General features: G+C 30.0%; 3 protein-coding genes across 4 annotated transcripts; 2 read left to right on the forward strand and 1 right to left on the reverse strand.

The window, feature by feature from the left end:
• Window positions 1–56: 56 nt before the first annotated feature.
• On the forward strand, window positions 57–3,458 carry LOC122628538 (diacylglycerol kinase epsilon-like). Of its 2 annotated transcripts, none has more exons than XM_043810938.1 (11): window positions 57–347; window positions 451–660; window positions 748–919; window positions 1,047–1,177; window positions 1,256–1,403; window positions 1,519–1,736; window positions 1,807–1,952; window positions 2,292–2,460; window positions 2,563–2,743; window positions 2,822–2,961; window positions 3,087–3,458. In XM_043810938.1, the coding sequence occupies exons 2-11, from the start codon at window positions 496–498 to the stop codon at window positions 3,204–3,206; spliced, it is 1,590 nt and encodes a 529-aa protein (XP_043666873.1). In that variant the 5' UTR covers window positions 57–347; window positions 451–495; the 3' UTR covers window positions 3,207–3,458. The 2 variants fall into 2 exon arrangements, with proteins under 2 accessions (XP_043666873.1, XP_043666874.1); XM_043810939.1 differs by having other exon boundaries at window positions 2,825–2,961.
• Window positions 3,459–3,787: 329 nt separating this feature from the next.
• LOC122628545 (nurim homolog) lies at window positions 3,788–7,146 on the forward strand. Its single transcript, XM_043810949.1, has 4 exons — window positions 3,788–3,936; window positions 4,003–4,179; window positions 4,266–4,749; window positions 4,829–7,146. The coding sequence occupies exons 2-4, from the start codon at window positions 4,047–4,049 to the stop codon at window positions 4,953–4,955; spliced, it is 744 nt and encodes a 247-aa protein (XP_043666884.1). The 5' UTR covers window positions 3,788–3,936; window positions 4,003–4,046; the 3' UTR covers window positions 4,956–7,146.
• Window positions 5,116–23,740, reverse strand: LOC122628556 (dynein axonemal heavy chain 6). The gene is made up of 62 exons (XM_043810968.1): window positions 23,568–23,740; window positions 23,399–23,501; window positions 23,239–23,329; window positions 22,954–23,131; window positions 22,728–22,869; window positions 22,409–22,648; window positions 22,175–22,331; window positions 21,986–22,088; window positions 21,728–21,902; window positions 21,118–21,287; window positions 20,637–21,038; window positions 20,342–20,573; window positions 20,088–20,237; window positions 19,883–20,011; window positions 18,829–19,509; window positions 18,600–18,746; window positions 18,336–18,512; window positions 17,927–18,250; window positions 17,708–17,818; window positions 17,476–17,612; window positions 17,200–17,390; window positions 17,028–17,143; window positions 16,813–16,958; window positions 16,597–16,742; window positions 16,383–16,515; window positions 16,036–16,252; window positions 15,837–15,971; window positions 15,582–15,767; window positions 15,281–15,482; window positions 14,816–14,997; window positions 14,520–14,743; window positions 14,245–14,453; window positions 13,920–14,175; window positions 13,638–13,829; window positions 13,328–13,552; window positions 12,997–13,252; window positions 12,726–12,916; window positions 12,481–12,653; window positions 11,905–12,088; window positions 11,656–11,827; window positions 11,395–11,556; window positions 11,155–11,331; window positions 10,871–11,067; window positions 10,543–10,788; window positions 10,251–10,488; window positions 9,859–10,161; window positions 9,585–9,770; window positions 9,335–9,507; window positions 8,880–9,240; window positions 8,569–8,802; window positions 8,354–8,494; window positions 8,091–8,281; window positions 7,556–8,001; window positions 7,061–7,261; window positions 6,893–6,991; window positions 6,672–6,814; window positions 6,349–6,519; window positions 6,106–6,285; window positions 5,913–6,008; window positions 5,650–5,850; window positions 5,476–5,593; window positions 5,116–5,407 (listed from the first exon to the last, which is right to left on the reverse strand). Exons 1-62 carry the CDS (start codon window positions 23,723–23,725, stop codon window positions 5,178–5,180), a joined length of 12,237 nt encoding a protein of 4,078 aa, XP_043666903.1. The 5' UTR covers window positions 23,726–23,740; the 3' UTR covers window positions 5,116–5,177.
• Window positions 23,741–24,099: the final 359 nt, after the last annotated feature.

Below are 24,099 nucleotides of genomic sequence, written 5' to 3' on the forward strand. Positions count from 1 at the left end.
AATGGAAAAACAACTTTAGTTTTCTTATCTAATAGTGATTAATGGTAACATTCTGAAGATGAGATAATTTTAATTAGTAGTTGAAGAAGATTGCAAACAATTTTGTGTATTTTGTAACACCTAATATTTAATAGAAAGAAGACGAAATGTGTATATTTTACGATTTTATATTGTATTTCGAAAACACTAAATTATCACGGTGAATGGGTTATATTTCTTCTAGTATTGCGTATAATGTAAAACAGAGTACAAAAGATTCAAATCCGATGGTTATTAATCACGGAGTTTCCGAAAACAGATATCTAATTAAATAATTAATGAATGTATAAAGTTTTATAGCTAAAAATGTATGTTTTTATTAATTATTTGAACTTCCGCTATATTATTTCAAAGCAAATATTGATAACAATAAACTTATGTTTATGTATATATTTCATACTTTTGTTTCAGATTAATTATAACTTTTAATTAAAGGTTAAATCATTAGCATACAAAATGTGGGAGGAGGGATTTAAAACTATTATATTGCCTACATTGTCTACCATGTTAGTTTTTGTATTAGTTATTAATTTTTTTAGACGTATTACAGAAGAAACATATATTCATATACGGGATGTTACTCAAGAACATAATTGGAAGCCTATTAGAAAAGTAACTAAGGTAGTACGATATGATATGTAAAGTTTAGAAAAATATCAAATAATAATAAAAACATGTGAATATATTTCTTCAAAATTTCTAAAATAGGCATATTACTGCAGTATTTGTGAAAGTCTGTTACTAAATATCAATGGTTTATTATGTGATTCTTGTGGAGTATGTGCAGATCTTGGATGTATAAAAACAGCAAACAAAATACTTCGTTGTAAAGCTATTACTATGGATAGTAACGAACAATTGCTACATCACTGGATTAAAGGTATAGTTGTTTCTGGTTATATAAACATTAGATATAAATAAGTATTATTTATATTGCTATTGACTAAAAATTATTTCTTTATTATAATAATCAATATTTTTAATTTATAATATTTGATAAATAAAAGGTAATTTACCAGTAATAGCAATGTGTGCTATTTGTAATGAAGAATGTGACACAGAACTTGGCCTTATGGATTGGTGGTGTTGTTGGTGTCAAAGAACCGTTCACGATTCTTGTAAACTTTCTATGTCTGAGGTAGTAGAATTTATAAATATGTAATCTTTAGTTTTTTGATAACACATAAATTTGTTATTAAATAGTTTTGTACCTTAGGTATGTGACTTTGGTAGGTTTAGATTAATGATAATCCCACCTCAAAGCTTAAAGGCTATAAGTAAGCGCAGAAGAATGAGACGCAAATTAGAGTTGCATTCAGTTATAAAGCCTAATTGGCATGGTTGGAATCCTCTTATTGTTGTTGGTAATTAACTAATGTAGTTATGAAAATTTGTATTGATATATCTCATTGCTTTGTACTGAAGTGTTCTGTCTCCAATTTTATTGAATGTAATTGAAGATATAATTTTATTTTCTAGGAAACAGGAAATCCGGTAATAATGATAGTGAAGAAATTTTATCATTGTTTAGAGGATTATTAAACCCTGCACAAGTTATGGATTTGGCAGAACAAGATCCAACTACAGTACTTACATGGTGTCGTCTACTTGGAGATACCCCTTGTACAGTTCTTGTTGCAGGGGGTGATGGTACCATTGCCTGGTTACTTAACATTATTCATAAATTACAATTAAACGTAAATTTATACTCGATTTATTGCAGATATAATTTATTACTAAAAATTAAAAAGATATTATTTTGTGTAGCCAATTCCAGCTGTAGCAATACTTCCTTTAGGAACAGGAAATGATTTGTCAAGAGTATTGAGATGGGGTAAAGAACATGATTCAAATTTAGATCCTACTGAAATTTTACAGAAGATACAACTTGCAGAAAAGGTTAACTTTGATAGGTGATTTGAGTGGCTAAATTTAAATTGTATATTTAACTTTTTGCACTATAATTTACTTTCCTAGTTTGTGTTCTTGGCCAATCAACCCAGACTTGATTTTTTCTGCTTTTGATATCTCATGTATACATTTACACACATATACTTTCAAAGCAATTCTTAAATAGTACTGTTTCCTACTGATTATTAACTAAATAAATAAATTTATTAACTAAATAAAATGTTACATTAGAGTCTTGAAAAAAAATATTATTGTCATATTAATAGTGACCACATAGTGCAAAGAGTTTTCTTGTGTAAGTTTTAATGTTATCTCTATTATTTGTGATCTATTATGTATAGGTGGACTGTAAAAGTAAAACCATATAATGGATTAGGATCTACAGGATCACAACAAAATCTTTTTATGTATAATTATCTAAGTATAGGAGTGGATGCACAAGTAACATTAGATTTCCACCGCACAAGGCAAAGCTGTTTTTATTTGTTCAGTCATAGAATTTTTAATAAGGTATTATATTAAAAAATTAATGATTGGTTTATAAAAATTAATTGACCTTTTAAGTATTATAATTGCATAAGTAAGAATTTTATAATAATTTACATTTTACAGTTATTATACATATGCTTTGGTACACAACAAGTTATGGAAAGAGAATGCAAAAATCTTGACAAAAATTTAGAAGTGTACTTAAATGGTAAAAGAGTGATTTTACCTTCTATAGAAAGCATAGTTATACTTAACATTCCATCGTGGGCTGCTGGTGTTGATCTCTGGAATATAGGATTGGAAGGTTATTCTTATTTAATGTCATTCTTTCTTTTGTATAATCTCTTTTTCTTTATTTAAAAGATTTTATAATATCGACTAGAAGGACAAAAGGAAGTAGGAGCTCAGAAAATTGATGATCAGAAGCTAGAGGTCTGTGCTCTATATTCATCTTTTCACATGGCTCAATTACAAGTTGGTTACTCTCAACCACATCGACTGGGACAAGCTAGTGTTATAAAAGTATAGTATAATATATATTCATTGTTTTTATTTTTATTTTTAAATTTTGTTTAGCTAAATTTATTAACCGTTTAAATTATACGATGATCGAGTTAACAAATCAAAATACTTTGATACGTACTTAGGTAAAACTATTGAAATCATGTGCCATACAAATCGATGGTGAACCTTGGTATCAACATCCTTGTGAGTTTAATATTACTTATTGCAATCAAGCATTGATGTTGAAGAACAAAAATTATTAAGCCTATATTTTTACGTGCATTACGGGTATAAAAATGCATTTAGCTATATATACATATATATATATATATATCAGTATTTATTTAACATTCGAAATAAATGTTGTAAAATGTATTAAAGAAATCTAGTCAACATTATTTTAAGAAACAATTTAAAACAAATTGTTAAATATAAATGTTCGGAATAAATTTCTTGAAACAAATTATAGATGTTGATGGATAGGTTATAGGATATTAATAAATGTATATAATGAACAAAAATTTAATAGCAATTAATTATTTATCCAGGAATAAATAGATCCCTAGAGTCGTCTTCATAGTTTATTATCATCTCAACAATTTACAAAAATACCTCGCAAATATGAAAATGAGATGTGGCGACATCTATAAACTAGCCTTTAACAATTCTGTAACAAGATGGCCTATCGCGCTTGCGCATTTGTTTGTAATTTATCTCTAAAGTAGAAAAGAAGTTTATAGCGCCACCTTTAATATGATTCGTTTGTATGTTTAGTGTTCCGCTGTCATTATACATGGAGTGTCGAAGTTATCTTGTAAACTTTTGGAGAGTGAACGTTTGTGAGAGTGAATATCGCATTTTCAAATCTTGATATGGAGTTTATACGCAATATGCAGTGCCTGAAAAAGAAGGTCGGTGTTTTACATGGTTAATTTCATTGAAAGCTATGTTTAGCTTTCAAGGATAACGGGACAGTATTTGGAACGCAATTTTGTAAGTATAATATTATTTGGTTAAAATATGCAAAGAGTGATAATTAACGATTTATTTATTCCCTAGTGTTATTCTTCAAATTATACTATTTTTTTATTTTCACTGACGCAATGATCGCGAAAACATTTCTTATGATATTATGCGTAACAAGTTTCTTTTACATTTTTTACGTTTTACGTAAATTGGTGTATTTTCTTTCTGATCCGAATGAAAATCAGAAAACTCTACTTTTATCTATTAAAGGTAATTACGTCGTTTCGAAAATTATCGTTATTATATTTAATATAGCAGCTAGATCAATGTTAAACAATGTAAAAATATATTTACAGATGGGAATCTAAATTTATCCACATTATGGTCACTATTAATAAACTCCTGTTTATTAAGCATTTTCATACTGCAACATTCGTTTATGGCGAATGCTACAGTAAAAAATATATTGAAAAAGTTATATATTAACGAGATAGAAAGAAGTTTCTATAATACATGTAGTGCAGCTGCTCTTTGCTTATTACTCGATAATTGGCAATTTATACCATGGATTAACATTTGGAATATAGATATATCTAATAATAATATATTATGGTCGATGTTTATATTTATACATATTCTTGGTTGGTGTATTATATATGGAGGGTGTTTAATAATGGATATTTCAGAATTAGTTGGCTTCAGGCAAGTTTATTATAAGATTACAGCAAGGCCTAGTCCTATGAGTAAAAAATCTAAAGAGTTACAACGATATTACGCACATATGAGACATCCTAGTTTTATTGGTTTTCTTATAATCTTGTGGGTACATCCTTTTATGAGGTAAGATTGATTTCGTAAGAATATTATTACGTCTTGTTTAGAGTAGACATTTATTTATAATAACTTTAATGTTTTATAGCCTTGACAGATTTCTACTGGCTTCAATATTTACAATTTATATGTTGTTAAGATGGGCTATAGATAAAGAAGATTATCAATATCATGCTCATGTCCTTAGATGTAAACAGAGAGAATGTTTTTTTTAATATTTTTGTATACCAAAACAGGAGATGAGCAAGTGCCTTGAGCATATTTCAATTTAATATAAGTAGATGTAATATAACTGTATGTTGGTGTATGTATTAATATCGTACTAACTGTGTCTACGTATTATATATTTATTTATTACAAAAAGTAAAAGTTATGTCAATTATGAGAAATGTTTTATTAGAATATTAAATTAGAACTGTAATGAAGCATATAAATAATTAATTTGGTATTTCAATTAGTAGAGCTGTTCCTTTCAATATCCAATATGATTGTTGTTGAACTGATGGGAGTAATAGAGGTAAAACAAAGTTAGTACTATGCCCTGTCGTAGATAAAACTCCTGCACGTAAACTAGTTTTATATAATGGACATACGTATCTTGAATCTTGTTCTGGTAATTGTAAAACTGGATTTACGTGTACAACTGGAAGCCAAGGATGCATTTCACCTACAATATTAATTATAATGTAGTAGTAAAATTTATTAAACTGTTATTTATTTTTATAAACATGTTACCTATATTTGCATCAACTAAAATATTAAATTGAAAATCCCATCTGCCAGCATCAATAAATAAACCATGTACAAAAACTCCATCTTCTGGAGTTTGTAAGTTTTTATATGCTTGTGGTACCTGTGAAGTAGAAATTTTAATATTCATGTAATAATGCATATACATACAAATATTACTTCTTTATACGCTATCTTATGCTCAGCTTCTATATCTTCTTGATCTAAAACAATGTTAGTGACTTGGAAATCCAATTTTAATTGATCGATTGGGGTATTATATTTCCTTGCATAAGTTTGTAATATACCAGTTATGAAACCTTGTGGAAAAGATAGTCCAGATATCCAAAAAGACAATGGTGTAGTATGCAATAACCATATCTAGACATAAAAAGAAAAATGAAATTCATAATGTGTTGCAGATAATTTAAACAGAAATATACCTCTATGAAATCAATACGAAGTTCCAAGTTTCTTATCCAACTTCCAAGAGTTTTTAAAGATGGATATACATTAACATTGTGCCACATTTGTGGTACCTAATTTTATTTAAATTAATTTTTATATATTCATATTTTTTTACATTAATATTTGTCAATATATGTATTTATTTGTTTTTTGATTATAAAGACTCGCCTGATTATTGATCAAAGCTGTGAAAACAGTTTCAAGTTCCTCTGACATAACAACAAATCCTTTAATAGCTCGTTGTAGATTTTCCATTGAGGAATGTATTTTTGTTAAAAGTTTATTATATCTATCTACTTCGTGTAAAAGAACTGTAGTGAAAGATGGTATTCTACCCTTTTCATCTAACTAGAAATATTGTAAACGTATTTGTAAAATCTTATTATTAAGTATAATCAAGATTCTTCCTACTTTGAAGTGCGAAGAGTGACACATATGAGAATCTATGTTTATTTTAATTCTATCCATGACCATATCTGCTATTTCATATGCTATTTCTGCGATAGATTTACCATTTGATATGATACTTTCTTTAGGTTGTGCTTCCAACATAGTATTTATAAAAAATTGAGTCTCTTTTAGCTATAATTGATTTTAAAATTAGCATTAGTATACAATATTTTATATATATATAAATTCATATTTAATATTTACAGACACACATAAACACACACACACACATTGGAAGAACTATTTTAATAACTTTATTATTAATTGTGCAATTATATTCTTACTTGGTAAGCTATATTTGCATTTTCATGCATTCTAAAAATTTCGGAATCCTCAACAATTGGGAAAGTGTCAACAAAATCTTTATATTCCTGAAGTTTTTTATATTTGGGACAGTAATATATACCGGATGGTGAATAAATATAATCTGAAAACATATTTTAATTAAACATTATAGTTGTCATAAAGAATAATCTAATATTCTCTTCCGGTTATAAATATTTACCAGTATGTAAAGTTTTAGGAGAGAAAAATATATCTAAAATTGTTTTCAGAAGACGAAGATCCCAAAAATCTGTTACTCTTCCTCCGTATGTAATCTCAGCTGAAATGTACATATACATTTAGTGTTTTTGGCTGTACAATTTGCATTATGACTTTGTAAAACAATTACCTGTGATATATATTAATGCATTCCATGGTATTGTACCGTTTTCACAAAAAATTTGCAAGTTCAATAAACAACATTCTCGATCACTATCATTAAATTCATAATGTATATTCCACCCTAAGGGACCGAATTTTTTTCTTTCTTGAATAATTCCATGGAAGAAACATATACCAAATATCATTTTACGCCAACTTTCATTTAGAACTGCATGAAAAAATGAAAGAAAAGAATGAAATAATAAAGCAAATAATTAAAATTGATAAGAATAAAACAAGACAATTTACACATTTTTCTATAAATTATTTGTGAAAAATTATATTATAATAGCCCCTATAATAGATGTATTTTATACATGCGTGTATGCTAAGCCCCTGTACGTTCAATTTTTAATAACTTGTGACGTATACATAAAATACGTGAAATAAAAATACGTATTGTGACTAATAACGTCAATAAGTTCAATAGAGCTAATGAATCATTCTATATATACTGCCGTACCATTATCTTCGAAAAAGTCTTCTTCTAAATCTAAAAGAGCTCTTTTGAGATTAGCTTTCAATCCTTTTGGCGGTTCGTTGGTAACTTTTACTGCATTTTGAAGAATCGAAACTGGGAAGTCAGTGCTCGGCATTGAGCTTAAAAATAATCGAAAATCTGTATGCAATTCATCGTCAGGCGTTTCAGATATATCCGTTACTATTTTTTCCAAATTGATCAACCACGAAATAGCCAAATGACAATTTTGTAAAAATATCCATCTGCCTTCAATCGTACCGTTTTTAATTAATTTTTCAGCGATAGGACCTTGACCTTGTCCTAAAGATATAGAATCGAATCTATTAAAGTATTCTGTTTCTATAGCGTATCTTTGAAAACCACTGAAGGGATCGGATCCAGTAGTGAGTATAAATATCAGTGGTATTTTATTAGATGTGTCTGGAAAACTTATAAAAGAAATACAAATTATTATGTTTATATTAGATCAAATATGTTAATAAAATTGAATAAAGATCTTAACACATTTCATCCATACAGTGAATGAAGACTCGCTGTTGGCGATTCAATGAATTTTGGACCAAGATATTTCGATACATAAGCTGTAAATCCAAAGATAAGACATTCTTCTTTTAAGCATTTTAATAACATCAATTTTTCAATATCATTTAATATATTATTCCAATCATGTTTTGCTTTAGTCACGTTCTTAGGATTCACATTGATTTCCTGAGGATAAAAGATATAAAATTAATTTTTTGTAATACGAGTTAATCCATATCTCTAAGAAATATATATTACCTCTTCGAAATCACCGAGTTTCACTTTGATTTTGCTTAGTGCATCTTGTAAAATATTTTCGAATTTTTTCCAAGTAATTGCAAGATAATTAATATTGTTCCACATAAGATCCGTCAAGGTTGGATAATCCGGTTTTTTATCCTGTTAAAATGAATATTCATTCATATAATACATGTATTTTTCTTCGTCTTTTCTATTCTTATTTTCCAACTTACAACTTTAATGTGAGTTCCACCGCGCAAAATAAAGTTCCATTCTGAAAGATTTACAATTTCTGCGTCTAAATGTATCGCTATATTCATCATCATGCTAAATATTAATTTGTGTTTTTCGAATAGACCACGGGCCACGTTAGTATAAATTGCAATTGTGATTTCATTATTCAATATTTTCAGACGCTCTGCGAGTGTTTCTGCTTTTTCGCTGCTTTCTATCACTATGTTAAATATCTGAAGATGAATAATAATCAAAATTCGCCTATAAAATAAATGGTATTATATTTAAATGGCTCAATGAAAATATTTACCTGATTAAAGTATTTTAATGAAAATTGATACATAGAATCAATGTCAATTAAATTGGCAACTACAAAATACAAAACAGAACCACGATTAGCTACACCTTCATATCTATTGCGTTCAATCGTTATCTTTGTTTCCGTTGCTTCAGATTCGACTAATCGTGTAGCAATAATTGCAGCGGTTTCTTTGCTTTCGTTCAGTGTTTCTATAAGTTCCTCATTATCTAAAATATTATCTCCTGCTGCATAAAGCAACGTCAGAATTCTATCCTCGATGTTATGCAATTGTCCCTTATCAGCATTTATTTTAGCAATCAATTCATTTCTAACTTCTTCAAGCTCGGGTTTTTCAAGTCGTACAACATCACTGTTAACATTAAAAAATGTTCAACTTCAACTATTTATACTTGTAATTCTTAATATAATAAACTTATGAATTTGTAATATAAAACGTAACTCACGCAAGCAGTTGTTCTTGAAGACCGTGCGAAGTGACCGTAAAATTAATGATCGTTACTTTTATACAAATTTCTGGCAAGTAATGAGGATTAGCAAGTTTCGTTGTTATATATAATTTAAAATTTTTGTCATATTCAATATCCTTGTCTCCCAATCGTATCAGTATTCTCCCTCCCTACAATGAAATACATTAGTAATAATCAATAATACAAGCGAACGTATTGATAGCGGAATATATTCATATGTATCTACCTGTACAAATACTTTTTTAAGTAAAATAGGTTCTATGCTTGGATCTAATGTTTCGCCGACTTCCTCTAATAAAACAGGCGTCCCAATTCTTATACACGCTTCTAAAATTCTCATGAGATTATGATCTATCAATTTACATATTTTTAGATCATTTTCCTTTTCCATATTTCGTATCCATCTATTAGCCTTAATAAAAAAGTTATATAATGCAACAAAAAAAAAAAAAAAAAAAGAAAAGATAATTACGTATAAATATAATATCGATATACGTCACTTGTTCTTGTGGATCAATCATAAGAGGCCATCGACTAGATTGCGTAACTATAATTGCATTTTCTGTACTTGTTTGATCTCTTGGTAAACTGTACATGTTCCATAAGCGAATCTCATAAGGATCGGCAAGTATGTCGATCAAATTATAATTAGACATTATTTTGATATCTAAATCTTTGCATTTTGATATCCACATTTCCATTAATTCTTTTCTGTATATATTCGTAAAGGCACCCAAATAAGCCAGTACACCGGAAGCGATCAAAATATCGCCAGTTAAATTTTCTATTTGCTTATCAAATGCCTAAAGAATATAATTTAACCGCGATTAAAATCAAAGAAATATTTGAAATTGACATACATATCATTTTAATTAATTTCTCTTAATTTAACCTCGGTCATACTCTCCCACCGTTGTTTTTCGTTGCTAAGAGCCGATGTTAATCGATCCGATCTACTTAATCTAGCTTCAGTAAGTTCCATTTCGTATTCTAATTGATTCAAATTATCTACCGCAGCGTCGTATTGTTTTTGCAATGATTTTATTTTTTTCTCAACCTCAGCCAATGCTTGCTGTTTCAAAGCTAATACATTCTCGATCTCCGTTAGTTCCTCCTGTGCTTGCTTCAATCTGAATTACAAATGAAATTATAAAATCTTTCACTATTCTATTCTCTTAACTTACTTTTCTCGTTTTGGTTTCACTACTCTGTAAATTTTGGCATAACTGTCCATTGCTCTTACCCAGACACACATTGATCTACATACTTTACTCTGCTTTGCAACAAGTTCTGGTTTAAAATCAGGATGCTTTATATATTCCTGCAGTTTCTGTAAAAGTGCGTCGCTTATGTCATCTTTAGGATAGGCAATTAATCGATCCAGAAAGTGAATATCTCCTAAAACTAATTTGGCAGTGGGCCAATCAGTCCTAAAAAACAAAACAATAAAAAAAAATTAAAGCCTATTTACTTTGTGCTTTTTTTATTATCTCTCTATATATTTAGTTGTACTTTTCTTTCAATAGTAAATTTACAGCTTCCATGACAAAGCGAACCAGACGTGGAGGTTGATTGAAAACTTTGATTTCATTAATGTCATTCTTATTAAGAGCTTTTAGTGCTTGCTCAGCTTCCTCCAAAGCTGGTATCACCGCTTCGAGATCTTGTCTCGCATCAGCTTCTAAAACTGCAGTTTCATCGGCTTTGACCTGAGGATAATCAAGAAACATTAAATTTTAATATTAAGATTCGGTATACTTAAATTTTATTTCGTTTGATAGAATTGGAACACCTACCTTTGCAGTAGCTTCTTCAGCGACCACAACGCGTTTAACTTTGTCGGATTCAATTTGTTGCTTCGCGATCATCTTCACTAATTCTGTCACTTCCTCTGTACTGATCTTAAGTTTTGGCGCAAGGATGATTAATTGTTCGTTCATTACAGTTATCATTTCATTAGTCTCGAGTAATTTCTACGATGATACAATAATATAAATAAATGTGTTAAACATATAGATTTTTATTGATTTACGTACGTTCAAACCATTCATGATTTTTTTCTTTAGTGTTATAATTTCCTCTTTCTTTTTATTCAATGTCTTTTGATAGAGTTTCAACAATTCCAAATAACTACTTGGCGTCGTATAATATCTTCGACGCATTTCCAGAAAATATCGAATTGTTGCTTCTTCTACTGTCTGTGTGTAGCATCGTATAAATTTTATGATATTGTAGATATGTCATAAATATATATAAATGTTGATTTATATGGTAATGTATAAAAAAAATTTTAGTACCTCGTGCATCAGAACACAAATAGAACAAAGTGCAGACAACAATTTTTCATCATTTGGTACTATTGTTACTATAGAATTCTCTGCTACTGAAAGAAGAGCGTCTTTTGGCCATTTTGTGAACCAATCGATTGTACAACAATTCACCAATGAAGGAAACATACGACAACGGCGTCTAAGTGAATGCCCAATAATTTTTTTTACAAAATTTACTATGAAAACATTTTATGATTTTGATTGTATTTCGTTCACCTGAACGCATCGCCGATAGGGCTCATGCATATCATAAGATGTAAATAGTTTCTAACCCTTCCAACAAAAAATTGATAAATAGCATCTCTGTCAGTTTCGTCGATACCAAAATCTTTAGCTGCTGGTCTCGTAGCGATAATAACTTTCTCTAGTTCGTCCGCTTCATATAGATTTGGAACCTCGCCTAGAACATGTGATGACACATTACATGTGTGTGTGTATATATATATATATATATATATATATATATATATATATATTATCAAATCATAAAAAAATATACAGTGGAAACATCGTAGAAAAGAGTTTTAAATTAATTATAATTTTAATTTATAATATATATCAAGTTGGTCTATCTCGAAGCAAAATTAATATAGCGCCTAGAAGTAGATAATACTTCATACTCCGTCGAAAGTGTTGATGCTTTGTTGCTTTTCATTAGAGGCTAAAAGTTTTTGATTGATGCGAACAGCTTTATCGACGGAGTATGGAGTGAGTGATGTCTATCTCCAGGCGCTATATAAAATGTTTGTATAAAGCGTAGAAAATTGTAAATGCATAAATATCAAGAGATACCAGTATTGAGAGTGTTATTAATATCTTCCAAAAATTCTTCAAGTACGATCTGAGTATCAACAAATAGAAACGTTGTGTGTTCCGCCTCTGTCCCTGGTTTAAAATAAAATTTACGAAGATCTTCAAACCATAAGTTTTTATCGTAGTTACGAGTAACTTCGATTTGATAGCACCTAAGGAAAAAATCTTTTATATACTCACATTATACATATATTCTTATCTAATTTGCATCGAAATAGTTATACCGATAATAATTTAAATGCGACGATAATTTTACTAAGCTTTGTTTTCCCATTCCACCTACTCCAACTAATAATCCGTTGCCCCTTTCTGATCGAAGAATTCTTGCGAGTCTGCAAACATGTTCGATGGCATCCATAAAAAATATAATTCTCATATCCTGACCACTACTCAATGAATAGTCATCTAAATAATCCTGTAAAAGATATTTCATTTGTTAAAAAAAAAAAAAAACTAAATGGTTTGTGTTAAATAACGCTTTTGAAATTCTCAAACCTGCAAAACCGATTTTATTCTCGTTATGTTCGTAATTTCTTCATAAACTCGTTGTTCCAATGGTACACCAAAGGCCATGAAATCACCGAAGAGTAAAATTGGAAGTTTTTCAATAATTTCTTCATCTGGTAATGTTATCACCTTGTCGTCAAATGCAGTGAAACAAATACTTGACAAAAGTCGATAGAAATAATTCTTGTCTTCCAGATTTATCAGTCTGTCGTGAAACACACGTAGACATTCGTGATAAAATAATCTGTAATAATAATAATATCTGCAATAACAAATATATTTCTTTTTCATATTAAAAAAAAGTTATATATAGAAATACCTCAACATTTGTTTAGGTTCTCTGATAAATGATGGATCGGCTTGCATCATTCCTTGAATACATTTTGATAAATCACGCAAGTTGAAGAGGTAATGGCTTTTCTCTGGCGTCGGTAAAAGATCGAGAGAAATCCTTAAATACACTTGGACCGTTGCATTTACTATATTATCTCCAATATCTATTATCGGCTGTACAAAATCTTTCAGAAAGCCTCTCATAATCGCTCTTGAAATCAAAATTGAGTAATTTAAAAGTTCAATTTTTTGAGAATAGTATAAATATAAGACCATATTTTTGACGATATACGAACCTAAATATATTCTTTAGAGATTCTTCTGTCGGTGATGGTATATGTAACATTGCAAAGTGTCTTACGAATCTTGGTGTAAGAGGATTTCTACCTCCCCCAGGTGGTGCACAAGCTGCTGTAATTACAACGTCTTCTATATCTTTCCAAAATAATTTCTCACGATCGTACATTCCACCATAGTCTAGGATTTGTCTATACTTTGTCGTAAATGAAATACCTCTTATTTGTTAGATGTCTACATAGCGTGATAAATATATAAATATGGAACAATATGTAAAATACCGTAACAATTCGATCGATGGTTGAGATCCATACGTATCCAATTTGGGCATATTGATATCATCTATGAAAACGCAAACCCGTTTGCCAACAGGTGCTCCTATAACTGCTCTCCTCCTTTTTTCCAGTTTAAGTTCGAGAATTTCTTGAGTACGCCAACTGCTAGTTTGTGCAGAGAAGATCAAAGTAATTGGTATCCAAAGTTTAGATTCTTGGAGTGCATTTAATACAATTTTGGTTGTTATTGATTTACCCACTCCTGTTAATAATATATTTTAATTATTAATGAACAATATTCTTTTATAATATCTCATCATATAATACTAACCTGTATTACCGGTGAAAAGAACTGGCATATTAATCATAGTAAGTTTTTCCATTATGTAACCAAATCTTATGGTATTAATAGTTGGAACAATAATATTAAAAAATGGCGTATCCTTTTTATATTCGAATACCGGTATTATTTTAATCCACAAATCTAATCTTCGAGTTTGCATGTTCATATAAAGATTCCATAAATCAGCAGGCGGTAATCTACGTGAACAAAAATAATTGCAATTGATGAATTCATTTTGTTCAAATAAAAATATTAAATTCTACCGTGCATCTGGATGTTGATCGAATTTTTCTTTAATATAAACTTCGAAAAATTCACGATATGCATCGACGATATTGCCACCGATTGACCAAAGAAGCGAATAAATGAAGGATTGAGTAAGGAACATTTTTACTCGTGATCTTTCCGTAGTTTTTTCAATAATGTTTGGCTCGAGTATTATACTTTTCATTATACCACAAGCCATGTTGGCTTTACTGATATCGACCTATCAACAGACAACAAATCAATAGAATACTTTGACTTTTGATGAAATTTGACAGAAACTATATGAGCAAACCTGTGCGATAGCGTGATCACAATTTCTCTCGAAAAAGATCAATGCATTTTCGAAATACTCTTCAAAAAGATCAATAATTAATTGCTGATATTCTTCAACGAATATATCTTCGGGAAGCTTCTGAACCCATGTCTTAACAAGAGGTAACCATTTTAATTCGGTAGGGTCCAAATACACCATTCCTATATTGAAAAATATATTGTCAAATCGTACTCTAGTGTACATAAAAGATAATCTTATATTTTGTAACTTTATTTTATAACGTGTAGCACATATGCACACAACGTATTCATACAGATTGGTATTGAATGTTGCATATCGTAAGGCGACAAACAATTTCTTTCTGATAATTTTCTTATTTCCAGATGGTATATAAAACGCTCGTAAAATAATTACAGAAAATGGTTTAACATTAAATCGAATAATAAATTATAGCTGTAGAGATTATTTATTTTACGTACATACCACATCGGCTAACTGTTGCTGGTGAGGCTTGAGCAAGATCCATAACTTCGAAAATCATGTGAATGTAAGGAGTAAATTTAATTCTTTCGGAATTAGCGAGACATAACATTTTATTATCGTCCAGGACTGTGTTCATATTTTCGATCCAGACAGCATCGACAGGACCGTCACAGACAACCCACTGATGATCCTCTGTCTGAAACTGCATAGAAATATTTTTGGTATAATTAATATTAGAAACCGCGCTCATGCCTGTGTGTACGTATGTATATAACTGATAAATTTATTTTATTCTACTAACAGAACATGCGAGACGTATTATAATAGCCAATAAACCATCACGCCACTCGTTGGTTAATGGATTTACTTCTCCGTATAATTCACCGATAGTGATTGCTTTTGGATTAAGTATGTACATGTGAACAAGTTGATAATATTGATTTTCTATAGCCATTTCATGAAGTCGCGTATAGGTTTTACATAACGTCTGCAATAAGATTTAAGATGTAATTATTAATTTATTCATTCATCGTAAACTGCGATCTTTATTTCTTACATTAAGAACAGTAGATTTCCCCGCCCCAGTTGGCCCTACCAACATTACACCATGCCTGACTATCATAGTTTCATGCAATTGAATAGCTTTTTTTATGGTACATTCTTCTGGTTGCAGACCATCCTCTATCAATATCTATTAATAATTTGTTAATATTATAACAAATTTATAATTTGTTAATATAAAGTAAATTTCTTACCGTAATTGCTATTTCTTCAAAAATACCATAATCCTCTTCAGGTATTATAACAGCAGGAAATAGATCACTAATGATACCTTCAAAGAGATTTGCATCGTCGCGTAAAAATTTTGGAATATTACTATCGCGTAAAGCTTTTATCAAAACGACGTCTTCCGATTTATCAGGATTATCACGTTTTAATGTTCCTGCCATTACTAAGACGCTCTTAACGGCCCTTCAAGAACCACGTTAGTTACATTTTGAAAAGTAGATAATAGCGATATTGTATTTGTATAATTCTGTAAACTTCTTTATTCGCTTTATCAACTTCTATTGCATTCTATATTTTGTTATCCTAATGATACCTCATTCCAAAGTCATAATGATCTTGCTGCGACAATTGTTCGCTGCATAGCGTATACATTAGTGTCATTTTCTTCGACAGCAACCCGGACATTTCGAATCCCTCGGAATATAAAGTTACTTCCGCAATTAATTCTGCAAAACAACGTTTTAATTTATTAGAGATACTTATAATGTTCGTCAAATTTAAATCGTAAAGGATTTTTATATTTTTACTATAATCAGGAACCATCATGGCGAAAGGTCGGAACAGAGACTTTAAATTATCTGGTAATTCCGTACGTCCAGCGTATCCAGGATTCATAGTGATGAAAGTCGAACAGGACATGACTAATTTTATCATGCGACCTTCGAACATGAATCTGTAGTAAGAGACAAGTGTGTATTTATATAAAGAAGCGTCGAAGAAAATAAGCGATAATGGTGACTCACTGTGTAGCTCTGACGAGTTTCGCATTTCTAATGGTAATTAATTGTTGAGCTATTACGGAAAGTACCTCGATATCTATTCGATTAAATTCATCGAAGCAACACCAGGCTCCAGACGTTGCTAGTCCAGAAAAGAATCGACCCATCATCTGATAATACAGACAATCTACCATAAAAAATTATTCTAAACGATGAAACATTTAAGAGCTTTTTGGTACTTTGTAATCCACTCCTTCAGAGCAATTAAATACAACACATTGAATCGCAAGGGCTTTTGCAAGATCTTTGGTTGTTTCTGTCTTACCAGTACCAGCTGGTCCAGCAGGAGCACCACCTAATAAATTTTTAATTGAAACATTGAGAGTAACGAAAGTTATAAAATAAACTTACCCAAGTCTAATTGCAAAGCTCCCATAAGGCAAAGATAGCATCTATCTGTGAGCGGCGTTATGACGAGTCTTCTTTTTCCTCCAAGATATTCGTAACCGTAAAGATATTCAGAATTACTCATTCTCGTTATGCAATTATCGATTTCGTCTTCCCAATAATAACGCAGTGCTTTAACCCAATCAAAATGTGTACTGAAAAATCGATACACACGTGTATGTATGTGCGTGTGTACACACACACACACACACACACACACACACACACACTTTGCCTTACCTAGAATTGACTTTATTTTCTACCAAAATTGTGATAATATCTCTGGCATGCACGTCAATGGTGATTAAATTAATTATTATTTCGCGTATCAATCTTGGTAATTCGCCTCTAACCATAGCAGCCAATAGATTCAGATCCTATAAATACATTTAAGATTAATAGTTCACGTACTGACATAAAGTTAGCGGATATATAAAATAAAAAATATATATATATATATATTTTATTTAACCGTATAACACTTTTGCTCGAACGATTGCATCGAATTTTCTATATTAACACCGGAGTCCAAGATGAGGTGAACATTGCGAGCCCAAAATATTTGTGACACCGTCAGTACTATCTACGAGGAAAGATGATTATTATCAAAATATTTCGATAAAGAATTACATTTATTAATGACATTATGAGGATATAAAGAATGGAGATATATTGTACGTAAGAAAAGCACCTGCGAAGGATGAGCAAAAATAAATAATTCTCGTCCTCGAGATTCTAAATCAACGATCGCCAATTTCATTCTTTTTCTTAAAGTTATGAACATAGATTCTTCTACTTTGCCGAGCCAATCTTCTACGTTTCCTCTCGCTCGTAAACCCCTTCCAAGAGCAACCTTCTCACCCTCAGGTGATATCATAGCAATAATATCGGTGGTGAGAACAGTTGTTGCTACTTCACCATGCTCATCTTCTTTCGTCGCTGTTGCGAATTCCAAACGAAATATACCATCGAAACACTTTTGCAAATGTACTTGAACGGCATGTGGATTTTTCGTCTATTTGTTTTATAATACACTTTCTATTCTCTCATTCTGAATTAGTCTTGATTCTAATTCGTAATGTTGGTTTTATATTCGTTACCTGTGCTAATATCTCTAATAATTCGTCATTGGACAAGAAAAAGAATCGTGGAAAAGCTATTCGTTTTACTTCTAGATAAGCTTCTAAGCACTTCATTACTTGATCAAGATTGTTATTGTTCTCAATAAGTTGTTCTAACATGCCAGGCTGTGTACAAACTTCCATAGCTAGCGGCATCTGAGAACGTAACATATGTGTATATATGTAAGTCTAATAACAATTTTCTCTCGCAATGTGCTTTTTTGATTTATGTATTGATAATACCTTGGCCGTTCGTCTCATGATATCTTTCCAACATCTGTCAACTTGCAGAAAGAGTTTCGCCTCGATGGGTAACTGCCTCTGAATATCAGGCGCTGAAAATATTGCTTCCAAATATAGCCACTGCTGCTGACAATATTGCCATGCGTCCTGTTGAATTTAGAAATGCATTATTCTTATTAGTAATATAAAAAGTTGCTTTTTATATACTTTAATAAATTTTCTTCTTTACCAGAGTCGTTGTAAAAAGATCCAATTGCTTTGCCCAATCTTCAACTCTCGGTTTTATCGGTCCAACGTATCGAGATGCCGCTATAGTTTGAATATTAATATTACTCTCATCTAAGGCAAATTGGATCTCCTCCAAACTTCCTAATATAAAAACATCCCTTAATTCTTTGTAAGGTACGATGATAAACTCCAAATCCTTCCATATATCTTCCACTTTCATTAACATTCCTTCTAAATTCGCTTCTGAACTGGCTGCAGCTGCAATTTCCATGAGTTCTTCCGGATAAAGAAATGCGCCGAGATTTTCTAATAAATTCCAAGTTATAACCTCTTCCGGTTTGAATCTATAGTTCAATAATCCTTCGATTTTAAACCAATGACGTTTTTTCAAAAAGGGATTTCGTAGGTATCCCAAAATTGATAGTTTGTTTTTTATCAATTCTACGTCCTCTTTTAGCTTTGATACAAGATCGTTCGGGGGCAAACCCTTTTCTATTTGAACAATATTTTTTACAATTCGCGTTGTAAACACTGTAATGTCTTCCACGTTCAGTGTATCGAAGTCGGCAAAGTGCCATTGATCCACCGCAATTTCCCAGTTTGTAACACTCTCCCATAGTAAAGTACGCAATTTTAATTCGTTCATTACGTGATCAATAATTTCAAATCTTGTAACTTCGACCTACAATAAATGTATGTGTATATATATATATATATATTATTTTATTTTATACTATGCTGTTATACTATATTTTATATATATTTTGTATATAGTATAGTATACTGTACTAGAGAGAATATATAGCATAGTGATAGTATGTATACAAATATACTACTATACAGTAATACTCTATGGTATATAATATATAAAAGTAAATATGAAAAAATAAATAAACGATATACATATGTACATTGCGCGAGCGTGCACGTATGCACGCACATACATACACACACCAAATATTTTGTACAAAATATTCTATACTATATATATTATTTATATGTGCATTGAAATATATGAATTACATTTTGTATAACTCTTTATCATTTTTTAATACCTTAAATGCTCTTTGATATGATCGATATTCCTCTGCAGTTGCTATACACTCATTCAATTGTTTTGTCAAATCTTGCAATGTTTCTAAACATACATCTATATTACTTGTAGCGTCTAATAACCACTCTTGCTGCAAAATTGAATATTGAAAATGATAGAAATGTCAGTAATAATATTTTTATATTAAGTTGTAAACATATTTTTACCGTCACTTCCTCGTTAATTTCAGTTACTTTATCCGTCAAAGATTTGATATCCTTTTGAAGTTGAACATTAAACTTTGTTATTAATTTTCCTCGTTCTTCCATTTTCTTGTCTACTGCTAAGCGCAAAGTAGTAAAATGAACGCTTATACTCTGTTGAAGAGAAAAAACATACGTTATCTTAATAAATGTTGATTTATGAAAGAATAATTAATTATCAATCGGATATTTTCAAAGCATAAAAATATTTTTCTTACCAAATAGTTCGCCATATCATCGCTTGGTACATTTATCTGGAATTCTTCCATTGTATCATACAACTCTTTAATATAGTCGAGTTGATTCTCCATCACATCCACTTTTTGTTGAGCTCTATCGATGAACTGTATATATGATACAAAATCGTCTGTCGATACTGGTTCGGATTGAAGATAACTTAAAGATTCTAGTGCTTCATTAAGTAAATTATCCACTTTACTTTTACCAATCCTACACAAAAGAAATAAAAATTTAGCAAGTTACAAAATTTTTATACACACGTAAAAATATTACCCTGGCATAACAGCTTCAATAACGAATCTTTTGCCTTCGGGTGCGAGTGCAGCTGCCTTTTTAAAATTTTGTAACTGAATGTAGAAAATACCTATCGGTTGATAATCAACTATTTTACTAATAATATTCAGTTCGTCTTGATAACGGACACACCATTTACGGAATAATTGACATTCAAGATTATCCCTAATTATGTTTTCATTGAATTGCATGTCTTCTAAATAGAAATCGTATATTGTTTGAAAACGTTGGCAATAACGCTTCACAGAATCAATGTTGTTGTTGATAATTGTCATTAACTCTGTTTTCAAATTTTCTAACGATGGATCCATGCTAAGAACGGTAAGAATTTGCGGTGGTTCGCCGCAAATCTTTTTTTCTATCTTATGATTTATCATTGGTCTAATATCGGAAAAATCAACATTTTAAATACTGTTGACTTTAGTAGATGAAGTGCACGTTACACACTTTTAACGTTTACCTGGTGAAAGTGTAAAAGAAGGGATCTGAAAGTAACGGCTTGATAGCATGCAAATTTTCTTCCCACATCTTCTCTAGAGTTTTAAACGTTTGTAGAAATTTATTTTCAGATGGACTCATAAATATTCCTTTCTTGACGGATATAACTAAATCTATAGTAAAATATGGTTCCTACAAAAATTATATTGTATTACATATATATTTCTTTTACGTACGATCGAAAGAAATTCTTTATTATTAAATATTTATTTAAATATTAAGTATTGCGCCCAGATGTAGGTAATACTCCATACACAGTCGATAATGTTATTCTACGTAAGTAACACGCTCTACAAGAATAATGACTATGTTGCCTATTATTAGGGGCTAACGAACTTCGCGTTAGTTAGAAACATTATCGACCGTGTATAAACTGATGCTCCTTTTTAGGTGCTATACAAAATGCATAAATAATTATAAAAAATTGGTAAATAAACAAAACCGATTAGTAATTTTTAACCAAGTAATACAGAAATTAATTATAATCGAATATTTTTCTTTAAAATTATTAATAGTTTAGAATCATTCGAGGTGTTAAGTAATTGATTTATAAGTAAGTATTAACTATATACCTGAGTACGAGGCAAAGGAGGCTCTAATAAGACATCTATTAAATCATTGTCCAGTAATTCATCATCAAGCAGATAAGCTGAATGAATTTTAAGTATATCTGCAAAACTTCTATAGGTATTTAACAAGAAAACATGCATCATGTTCGTTTTTATGTAGTCGATGAGATGAATAAAACTGTAAAAATATATAAATGAAAATAAATAAAATTAGAGTTTTAATAATCTGTCAACGTTGAAGTTGTATTTTTTCTTATATACCAAGAAAGACGATAACATTTGTCTCGTTTCCGAGCTTGTTCGATGTAACTCATCTTCAGGACACCATCCTTCGGCATTTTAAATTTCATTCCAGTAAATGCAACTGTAAGAATATAAATTACAAACATACGTATATGATAGTTATTATTAATTTTTAAGATTATGTATTATTTTTGCATGAACTATTACTAAGTTTTCCATATGCAGTTTGTTCTATTGTAATGTTCGAATCGTCCGGAGTATAACCAGCTTCAAGAAGAGCTTTCAAACAGGCATCGTTCACAATATTCTTTGTTAGACTTCTAAATTCATCTAATTTGTTTCGAAATTCTTCCACTTTCCGAAACTACTTATAATTAAAATCATCAGTAAATAAATTTGGTTAGACAAAATGTAGATTCTTCTACTAATAAGAATATTTACCTGTATTTCTGTAAAGTAAGATAATGATAATTTCTCTATAACAGAGGAATCATAAAAACTTAGATTAAGAAATGCAGTACACATAGTTTTGATTTCAAGTAAAGCCTTGCTAAGTATCGGATCCGATATGAAAAGATTTTGTTCCATGTATTTACTAACTTTTATGAACTTTCCGACAGTTATTTGCTTTCTCCATACATAAAAGGCCTTCCACATTCGAAAAATAACAAAAGTTTTTATCTAGAAGTATAGTAAATAATCGTAAAAATATCAACGATATAGGTCGATAGACTTTTAATAAAGATGTTAAATATGTTACTTTCATTAATTTCATGTAAAAAATGTATTCTCTTTCCCATGTTTTGAGTGGTGTAAAAGTAACCTCTTCGATACTGTATTGCGTTACACCATCTTTACTAATAGTTAAATATGCTTTACCAGTTTCTTTATATTCAACGACCCTGTAATGCAATTGATTTTTTATCATTTGAAAAATAATATCTCTTTATGAATAATATCTAAATAATTTGAATGTTTCTCTTTACTTCAAAGTATAAGGTGTAAAATATTCAGAGGAAGGATCTACAGCGTATATCATGTAATAAAATATATGTTCCGGATTTTTTCTCAATTTTTCAATCAATTCCAATTGATCTGCTATAATTGGTGGTTGAGATTTAGAATAATACGTATCTTCGATCGAACTTTTCGGCTTTACCTCTACTGTTAAAAGAGATTTACTTTCATTTTTAAGCAACTTAATTAATTAAATTAGTTAAACAATTCTCAATAACATTTTTAAAACAACGTTATATAATAAAAAATCGTACTTATACGACTTTTAATCTTTTCTTCATCCGTTGGCAGCTTCGGCTTCAATACTCTTTTAGTAATCTCTTCTTGCTGTTTCGCGAATCCTGTCTACAAAATATACTTCGTTAATTTTTATCTGTTTTCTTTCCATTTTATTATAAAATCGAGTAAACTCACTAGGGGCTCACGTATTTGTTGTTTACTCTCTATTTTTTCGAGTACTTTGTTATGCGGTATATGATATAATATTTCATCCGGATAACTGAAGAATAACGTATTACTTGAAGCATAATTTAAATAAAGCACAAGAAAAAAAATATTTAAGTTAGTTTTTACGTTTCTTTACCTTTTGTAAGCTTTTGCAGATACTTTGCAAATTTTAGACGTAAGAACATCGTAAATATTTTTATTATTTTTAGAATATTTAACGATTATTTCCGTATCGCTATATTTCTGATCGAGACAAGAGGTTAAGGAATCACTTTTTTCTTCTTCTTCTTCCATGTTATTTTACTTACTATCTACAATGGTACGCTTTTTAGTATCTATAAAGTTTATCGATAAATAAAAACGTTCGTAACAGAAAAATAAATTATAAATTAAAATTACTACGTATGTGTTTGAATTCAATGAATTATTTTTTAACTTAACGATCAAACAATTGAATTTATTTTACCTTGGAGATGGTACGAATCAATATAAAGTTAATACGAATAAACAAGCAGATAATATTTAATAAAAAAATCTACATTACCGATATACAATAATTTATTATCATCGGCGGTTAATATCTCTTCCAAAGAAGGATTTACAAAAATAATATTCAATATTAAAGAAATGTTACCGACTTAGTTCTTTCAAGTTTTGAGAATATGCTG

This window comes from Vespula pensylvanica, chromosome 4, assembly GCF_014466175.1.
Source record: "Vespula pensylvanica isolate Volc-1 chromosome 4, ASM1446617v1, whole genome shotgun sequence".
NCBI lineage: Eukaryota > Metazoa > Arthropoda > Insecta > Hymenoptera > Vespidae > Vespula > Vespula pensylvanica.